The sequence below is a fragment of the Schistocerca americana genome, chromosome 3, assembly GCF_021461395.2.
Source record: "Schistocerca americana isolate TAMUIC-IGC-003095 chromosome 3, iqSchAmer2.1, whole genome shotgun sequence".
NCBI lineage: Eukaryota > Metazoa > Arthropoda > Insecta > Orthoptera > Acrididae > Schistocerca > Schistocerca americana.
The window spans coordinates 206,355,730-206,365,316 of NC_060121.1; the positions used below are offsets into that span (position 1 = coordinate 206,355,730).

The following is a 9,587-nucleotide window of genomic DNA, read 5'->3' on the forward strand; positions in this document are numbered from 1 at the left end:
CAGTTGTAATAATGAACCACTTATGTAAACAATATAATTTTTGCTGTTAAAATATGTAATTTTGCCGATTTATGGAAGTATTAATTGTTAAATTTAGGCATATGATTTGTGTTACAGAAAATTTCTTCATCTGTGGAAATGAAAGATAATGCCAGCAGTGCAGTGAGAATCACATATTATACAAGTGGCTTATCTGGAGGAGCAATGAAGCAAACACATAAGGTTGATGGTTTGAAAGTGGGCTCAAAAGTTAAGTTTGAAGCAGAAATTGAAGTGACAGAGTGCCCAAAGAACCGAAAAGATTGGCAGCAGCTTATCCGGATCTATCCAGTTGGTGTCAATGAAAGTCTTCTTGTGGATTTAACAATATTAGGCGACTGCCCCTGTGAACGCAAGTCACATCCTGTAAGTGTTTATGGGATTTTAGACATGTATGTTTAAGGTTGAAAAATGGGCATCTCAGTTCTAAAACTAGTAAATTAGTCTCCACGTAGGAAAAGAACTATTTTTTCTGGACCACTCATATAATGAAGAAAATATGCATCTATTTTGAATTTGTTTTGCTTTTTCATCTCCTGTTTAGACTTACAAAGAGAATGCCATTGAATGTTCGGGAGCTGGAACATATATGTGTGGCATATGTAAATGTGATGCTCAACACTTTGGTCGCAAGTGTGAATGCAGCAGTGAGAGTGGAGGCAAAGAATTTGAAGGTGTGAACACATGCCGACCAGACAACACATCAACTGTTGACTGTTCAGGACGGGGAACATGTATATGTGGAGTGTGTGAGTGTGATTCTCGGCCCAATCCGTATGAGGTAGGTAATATCTGAGACTTCTGTATAACTATTTGTTAGAGCTTCAATAATGTATATTAAATTAAATATTTCCAGTGTTGTTCATTCTTTCTCATAGTCCATTTCTGTACTTCCTTTCTCTTTTCCTTCCTCATAACACTTATCAGTGAGTCAGTTTGCTCTGTTAAGGGTGCTCTTACTGTTTTTATATAAGTAAGTTATTTTTTTCTTAATGTTGATGACCATTGAATATTTGATATACTAGTTGCCTGCAGAGCTGGCAGTATCAGTTTCCATTCACATTGAAGAAATGGCAAATGTGTCTCTAAAAGCTTTAATGAGTGATGTTGTTAGATTTCAAAACTGACAGAAGATATTTAGGTATTAATGTGTTTCAGTACAATGATAACTATTCAGATTACAGACTTACTCTATTACAGATGAATTATCACAGTGTTTCTTCACAAACTCCCATTCCTCGAAGATACTAAAGGACATAAAAAAGATAAGAAAAGGAAATTACAGAGTTAAAAAGTGTGTTGGTTTTAAACTTCTGTCTGGAGAAAGAATGTGTCTGTGTTCTCGTTGAAAGGCTTGTAAATTTGCGAGGTCTATTCACTGCAGGATGTTCATGAAAGTGCCTTTTTAATTGGCCTGGACTGTTCATAGATTTCAGACTGTAGTTGGCTAATAAGGGAATTGTAATACTAAAATTAGCGCTAGTAAAATAGTATTCTTTCATACCTCATAGTACCACATTGTGTGTACTAGTCAGGGTTTTGTTGTGACATTTTTCCTAACTGAAAATAAATTCTAAAATTCAAATAATCCTCTGAATATAGCATTTATCATCTTTCTTAAAATTTTGCAGGTTGTATCAGGCACATATTGTGAATGTGACAATTTCACATGTGAATATTCTCATGGTGAAATATGCTCTGGCCCCAGTCATGGTATCTGTGATTGTGGAAAATGTAAATGTAAGCCAGAGTGGACAGGTGTTGCTTGTGACTGTCCAGTGTCCAACCAGACTTGTATATCACCCATAAATGGGGAGGTATGTTCTGGACATGGCGAATGCAATTGTGGAACTTGTTTGTGTGATGACGATGGTGGTGAGAATCGTTACACAGGAAAATTCTGTGAAAGGCGACCGGTAAGTTTCTCAGTTCTTTTGCAACTGGTTGCATGTCTTAATATTGCTGTATGTTGTTAATAACATTGACACATACATAAAATGAGGGAAAGTATATTATTCCTTCCAGAAATTTCGATTGTTGTTATAATATTGATACAGGTCTTCTTAATGTGTTACGAAACATAATAGTATCTGAAAGCTTCACAATAGGTACTTTCTTTGATTTGTTTATCCTGACTATAATTTTATATCATAGTTCCTTAATTTTTGTTTCAGGGTGTGAAACCACCTTGTGCTGTGTTTAAAGACTGTGTGCAATGTCAAATGTATCATAAAGGAATTCTAACAGAAGAAGAATGTGCAAATTGTACATTTGTACCAATTTCTGTTGATTATGTTGAAGGTACAGTTTTTCATTTTAAATGTTTTGATATTTGTCTTATATGTTGGACCATTCAGTCAAATTCTGGCACATCTGTTAGCATACTTCGGTTGTTCTTTCTTTTATATGTACAAACCATATGAGCCATCTTCCCTCTACTTAATTCCTTTTCCGCTTTGTCATTCTGTCTTCAGTTATTAGTTTCTAACATCTTCTTTTCATTGTCACTGTGTCTGTCATGTCTAACTGTCATTTCTGACAACAAGTTTTTGTATTTGTACACATCTGAAAAGGTGAGAAAACACTTCAAGCTTATCGGATTTCCTGTACTAAAATGCATTATTTCATGATAATCAGGTTTGCACTAAAGACTGTGTTTAGATGATCACATACATCTTTCTTTTTATGCTATTCCTTAGTGTTGTTCACAGAATTATTTTACATTATGGAAACCCTACTATGAGTGTGAAACCTCAAATGAGGTTGTTGTTTTATCTTTGTGTCTAAAAATAAAAAAAACCTGGTATTTCAATTGGAATTAGAAGTTAGTTGAACATATTCAGCGATATTTTAACGTACATGTTTTGTCTCTTCCCTATCATCATTATTTCTTGCTATTGTCCACACACACACACACACAAATGCAATTTCCACAGAGATCAATCCATTAAAGACCCAGGTGGAGAGGTTCATCCTTATTTAAGGCAGTAAAAAGTAATTTTATTCTCCAAGAGTGGAGCAAATTAGAAATCTAGTTCTCCATAACACAATTTAAAATCTCATGTACAATGTTGTTATGGAGCAGAGTATTTGCATGCATTAAAATTGAAAGGATGTCTCCATCAGATAATCATTTTCTGTTAAGATATCCTCAGAATACTCTTTTCCAACAAATTTCACACCAGTAAAATGACCAAAACTGAATATGTGGAACACAGCATTGCACAGTGTATATGCTTCTTGCATGTTGCTGAAAATTGTGCAGGTGGGAGGTGAAGATAGTGAAAACTTGGTTTTTCAAAACTACCAATCAACAAAAAAGAGGTTTTAGCACTGCTTTTCTTTCTTATGAAAAAGTTATTGTAGGAGATAGTGCCAAAATTGTACACCGCCAAGAATGGCAACCAGAGTGAGGAATGTCAGCACTGTTTTCAAAATGCATTTCAGATGTTGTAATACATCTACAAGGAGAATGATGCAGGCTGTTTCTGAAGATACAGTGATGGTCATTACTGATACACAGTACTGGCAAAAAGCAGGTTATCTTGAAATTTAGAGCTGATTTGGCAGTAGCACAGAAAGCATTGCAATTTGTAGTAGTACAATTTTGGAACAAGACCAGCAAACTAGATTAGTCATACTGACAAAATCAGTTAAGATATCCATGAGAGTGCTTTGGAGTCTGAGGACAAAATCATTCAGACAACCCAAGATGTCCAGAAGCAGTCTGACAATGCAGTGTGTGGTAACACACTGGGTTACTTGACCATCATAGCACAACAGGCACATACGGCACACCAGTCACTCCGCATCTACTATTGTAAAGTGGGGCTGCCAGAGGGAGACGCACAGCCAAGCGACCACTCACGATGGGTGGGCTTATTGCTGGGTACTAGTCATGAAAGGGGAAGAAGTTGTAACACTCTGACTAAAATAACTTTGTGATTGATGCAAGTTTAGTGGCAGGTGCCAGCCACTAGCCAATCGTTGCTCTTTCTCAAGCACCACATGCTTTCTGTGGTGCTTGTTTTGTAGGTAGCTGCACAGCTTCATCTAATATGTTTGGCTACTTAATGGCAGCACTGGTCCCTGTCACTGCAATCTGTAAATCACAAAGTTATTTTAATCAGACTATATCAGTATAACTAGTATTTTTAAGTCAAGTGCAGCGTTCAGTGACACCACCTGTGGTATAGACTCTTGGAAAAGATCATATGATAACAGTAGGGGGCGCAGGCAACAGTTTGATTTACAACCTCTTTATAAAGTAAAGGATTATATTGGGCACAAATGTTCTCCATACTACTGTGAAGATCACATCACTTTTTAAGTGGAATGACAAACTCCATGATGAAGCATTCCATGAGATGTGTTAATACATAACTTGAAAAATCACTGAGGATAGGGGATGTTCACACAAGAATGTGACTGATGCATCTCCACCCCTCACTCAGTGAAATCATATGCAGCATGATTTGCATTGGTGCGATTCTGATAAGAGGTCATGTGAAAGGTTTGTTACTAGAAGAATCTGGTCTAACCAAAGTAGTTCTGTACTATTCCAGTGATTTCCAATTTTTTCCTTTGGCATTTTTCAGACAGATTCATGTGGAAGACAAAACTGCTAAATAAATACAATTACAGTTGAAAATGCTATGAGCAAACACTGTGGCATGGACAAAGCCACGGATATTTGAAAAATAGGTGTTCCTCAAGATCCATCTTCCTTGATGTTTACTTTCATCTCATTGAGTCTCACATCTAAATCTCAATTCATATAAAACCAATCAATAAGCAACGTTACCTTCACTTTCACAGCTGCCACACTTTCCACATCATACCCTCCCTTCCCTACAGCTTAGATATCTAATCTCATACACATGCTCATACATCAGTTACCTAAACATTTATCTAAACGATTCACAAACTTTCCTCTCCTGCAGTGCACAAATATTGTTCAGAAATAAATCTCCAGGGCATTATTCTCTTCTGACAAATACAGTTCCCATTTTAACAAAAATTTGGCAGTGCACTCCTCTTGCCACCTAATTTCGCATGGGTCTCAAATACTTGAGTATGTTACTCTGCCAAGGCTGTGACTTGTAATGAGATAATATCCTACGATATTGTGCATGCACCACCCACTATCACCTTATGTCACCCTCCTGATCTCTGTAATGTCCTTGTTGAAAACAATATGCTTCCCCAGACCCAAGACTCCTGCCATTGTAATCATTTCCCCCATATAGACCCAAGACTCCTGCCATTGTAATCATTTCCTCCTTATAACTTGTCCTGTGCATCCACCCACTATCTCTTACATCAGTCCATCAACAAAACCTAAACAGGCTGAGTGCATCAATGGTCAAACAATACCTGGTTGGTGAGCATTCTGTACGGTATGGCTCATGCCTGCCACACCCAAACCACTGTTTGGACGTCACTTCTGGACTTAACAAACAACCATTTTTTTATTTACTATTATTTTTCTTTTAGGTCCCCCCCCCCCCTCTCTCTCTCTCTCTCTCTCTCTCTCTCTCTCTCTCTCTCTCTCTCTCTCTCTCTTCCTAGTTCCTAATTACTGTATTCATTTCACTTCCTCTTGCTCCATCTTTACCTCTGACTGTCATCTCTAGACTGAAGCTGGCACAGTGCTTACAATTGTATCTTTGACCTCCTCTCTGACACTCCCCCCCTTCATCTTCACCTCCTCATGTCCCCACAACAAGTGGAACTCCCCCACTCCCCCAGCCAGGTGTCTCAGTGATGTGGCCCATCTTTCTAAACTTCTATATACTTTTTTTTTCTAACAGTTCCAGAAGTTTTTTGTACTTTTACATGTGTGTATTGGCAATACTTAGAATTTTGACATTTATAGGTAAGAACTGGCTAGCCATTCTGTCTCCTTGTATTTTGTGTATGGTTATTAACATTATAGACATTTGGAATAAAAAATGTTTCGTGAAGAATTACTCATGATAGTGTTATTATCCTTCTTCTGTGGCTCATCAATATTTTTTATCTCTTTCAGCGGATGAGGACAAGGGAGAAGTTTTCTGCTCTTATTACGATGAAGACGACTGCCAGTTTCGTTTTGTATATGCCTTTAATGACACAGGCCATGTTCTGGTTAGAGCTCAGGAAGAGCTCGACTGCCCTGCAGAAGTTTATGTCTTAGGTAGGTTATGTGTTGTATTAGATCCATTTAGACATTTCTTGCAGTGATTTCCAAATGATAAATTTTTTGTGCTATATTAACACTTTGGGGATCAGCCACTTAGTAGAATATTGGGCCTAGGAAACTGGCTACTTTAAAGCATTACTGGCACATATTTAATTGACGTAGCTTCAAGAGTAATATATACCAAAAAAGAGCCATGCTTCAAGATTTATTTTTTATATTTACTTTAGTTCTTTGATAAGAGTGTAGATCTTAAAACAATGATGATAGGAAATATAATTATCCTCCCAAGAAAAAATTGCAAGGTGAAGTTTTGAGAAATATCTTCATCTTGAGTTTCCAAACTGTCTTGCTCACTCAACAGATGTGATGTATTTGTGGCAGAATTACAGGTAACGGCAAAACCTAACAAGTGCACACATAAAATTACATCAATGCAATCACATTGGCTCAACCATTCACAACAGCAGCTGTTAGGCCTACTAATGTTTCTTTCACAATGAAACTAGAAACTGACAACAGAAGGCAGCACCAGTCAAGGGACAGGTTGCAAGATGTCCGTACATTGTTCTCATACAAAGTGAGCCCAGTTTTTGGGCAGTAATTGGCTCACATGTCAATAAAATGATGGCCAGACCTGTATTTAGGTGCAGTCTTTTCAACACAAAATTGCAGCCAAAGCTGTGCTTGGCCTTGGTCACCAAAGTGTTAATGCTTTGTTTATATTACATGCAGTGAGCATTATAGTACTAATCCCAAAAGCTTAACAGAAAAACATTTATTTACCAGAAGGTTAAGAAAACCCATTAGTTAAGATCAGAAAAACAAATTGATGTTGCAACTTTCAGTATGCATTTTATTTCCAGGAATTGTACTTGGTGTTATAGCTGCAATTGTTCTCATTGGTTTGGCATTCATTTTGCTCTGGAAAGTTCTCACAACAATTCATGATCGACGAGAATTTGCCCGATTTGAAAAGGAACGAATGATGGCCAAATGGGACACTGTAAGAAGAAAACTTCATTTACACTGCAACTTTCTCATATAAAGTTGATTAAATATAAACCTAATTAATGTGTCATGTATTTCCAGGGTGAAAATCCAATCTACAAGCAAGCAACATCTACTTTCAAAAACCCAACATATGCTGGAAAGTGATCTGCTTGTACTGCTGCCTGTAGCAGAGAGACCTTATTTGAAAATTACTGCCTTTACAGTGAGGACCCAGGGGAGCAAAATTTGTGAACTTGATGACTTCAGTAATTTAGTCATACTAATAATTCTATTTGTATGCGTAAGATTTATCAGTTGATCTGGAAAAACTCTTTTGGTTTTTACTTTTACATTTTTCTCTGACAAACATTTGTCCATTGGTGCAGATGAATAGAATGCAAAAGTGTTGACTTGGAACAATGCTTTTGAAGGTGAACATATTAAACAGCAGTCAACGCTCAGGTGCATTATTGTGCCTCTTCTTATCTACAGTATTTGTATTTTATATCAGATAATTTACAAATTTTAATTAATATTCAGCACAGTTATTTAAGCAGTGTTTGCGTATGGAAGCATTTGGGAACTTAGTTTTTTCAGAATGTAATGCACGAAATTTTTAATGATCTCAGGCATGTTCTGGTCCATGTTCTTCCATACTCACATAAATCAAGCAAACTAATGCTGTTTAAAATATTTTGATGTATCATCAGACTTTTGAAGTAATAACAGTGCTATGCTGTTTTCCAGAATGATATTTACCACATATACTATTGCACTGATTGGAACAGTGCATTCCTTCCAATTTAATATCACTGTCTTTGAGCCGCTTAAACACCGCTGTTATTCATTGGTGTTATTTATTATGTTCAGTCCAGTTAATGATAATCAGTTAAAATGTTCCAGCTAGTAGTTTTAAACAAGCAGTTTTTGAAGATTTTTTTTTTCTATGTGGTATTGATGTTTCTAAGGAGATACATATCACATACTTTTGTACCAGTTTTCTGGTGTAGTACATTGAGTTATATATATGTGGTGCTGTTATTTCTTGTGCTAAGTTGGAGAATAAGTGATCAAAGAAAACGAATGAGTTCAGTGAAATTTACTGGTTTCTTGGTGAATGTCTTACATGATGCCTTCATAACATGATGTGCCTTAGTTTTTTTAAAAAAAGAATGATAGTGTTATGGGATAATCTTCATAAATATGTTTACTGTGCAGTTATATGTGCAACTGAAGTCAACGTTTCTTCGTAGGACACATCCAGTTAAGATGAACATTTAATATTTGTTGATCGTTTTGAATCTCTCTACAAAGCTGTGGCTGAAACATAAACTGGGAAAAATTATTTTAGATTTTATACTGTTTTGTAATACACAAAAATATCTTGTAAATATCTAATATTTATATAAAAGAGGATGATTTTGCCAATTATTTTCAGGAAAGGTTTACGTATACTGTCTCCACCTTCATAGGTGCACATGTTGAATAGACGTATGTAAAGCTGAGTAAAACAATTATTTGTGTGTGTGTGTGTGTGTGTGTGTGTGTGTGTGTGTGTGTGTAAGAAAAAGAGAGATTATTTTTAAAATTTGTGATAGCTCTTCTCTTAAAAATCGTCATATTATGATGACATTTACTGTTCTATGTTGGTTTATATGGCATGTGGTTTATAATCACTGGCAGAGAATCTCTTTGCCCAGTGCGACTCTAATGTCTACCTGCTTTGTTGTAACACAAAATAGATAGTGAGGAATCACTATTTGGTGAAAAAGAATAACTGCTTAATTGAAAAATGGAGCATTTGAGGGTTACATGATTACTTAAGAGTTTTTTAACTAGCCAATGCTCCTTAATGACTGAAGTAATGTAGTTATTCTTGTAAAATGGCAGCTTCATTGAGTGCTGTACTTACTGTACAGTTATGACTTACATTATTCACATTACTCATAATACACCTGACCAAAGTCATAACTGTTTGTAATACACTTATTAAGACATCCCTATATTTTTCATTTCAGTCCTCTTTGATATTTGTTCTCCTCTTCTATTTTTCTGTCTGTTCCAGACAAATTCTTTAGTCTCTAGTCTTCCCTTGTCTGCTTTAAGTACTCTCCTATTAACTCTCTCATTCAGAGCAAGTGCTGCCTATAGAAGAAGAAGAAGGAGTTTGAATTCTTGTAAATAATGAAATTCCCACTGACTTATCATACATGTTATTGCCATCACTTGCATTACAACACACAATGTGTGAGAGTGGCTACCTATGTATCAGATGCCTGGGGTGGATGAAACAAGCTGTGATTGACAGCTGCTTACAGAAAAAGTAATGTCAAAACCTCATGTTTTCCTCAGTTATAAAAATCATTTGCTGGCT

At 36.2% G+C, this 9,587-nt stretch overlaps 1 protein-coding gene across 2 annotated transcripts in view; it reads left to right on the forward strand.

The window, feature by feature from the left end:
- Window positions 1–8,755, forward strand: part of LOC124607332 (integrin beta-PS) — a 119,734-nt gene extending 110,979 nt beyond the window's left edge. For both annotated transcript variants that reach the window (XM_047139632.1, XM_047139631.1), the window contains exons 8-14: window positions 118–405; window positions 584–820; window positions 1,671–1,955; window positions 2,214–2,340; window positions 6,071–6,217; window positions 7,087–7,226; window positions 7,313–8,755. In XM_047139632.1, coding sequence (XP_046995588.1) covers window positions 118–405; window positions 584–820; window positions 1,671–1,955; window positions 2,214–2,340; window positions 6,071–6,217; window positions 7,087–7,226; window positions 7,313–7,378 — 1,290 coding nt within the window. In that variant the 3' untranslated portion in view covers window positions 7,379–8,755. The remainder of the gene's footprint in view (window positions 1–117; window positions 406–583; window positions 821–1,670; window positions 1,956–2,213; window positions 2,341–6,070; window positions 6,218–7,086; window positions 7,227–7,312) is intronic.
- Window positions 8,756–9,587: the final 832 nt, after the last annotated feature.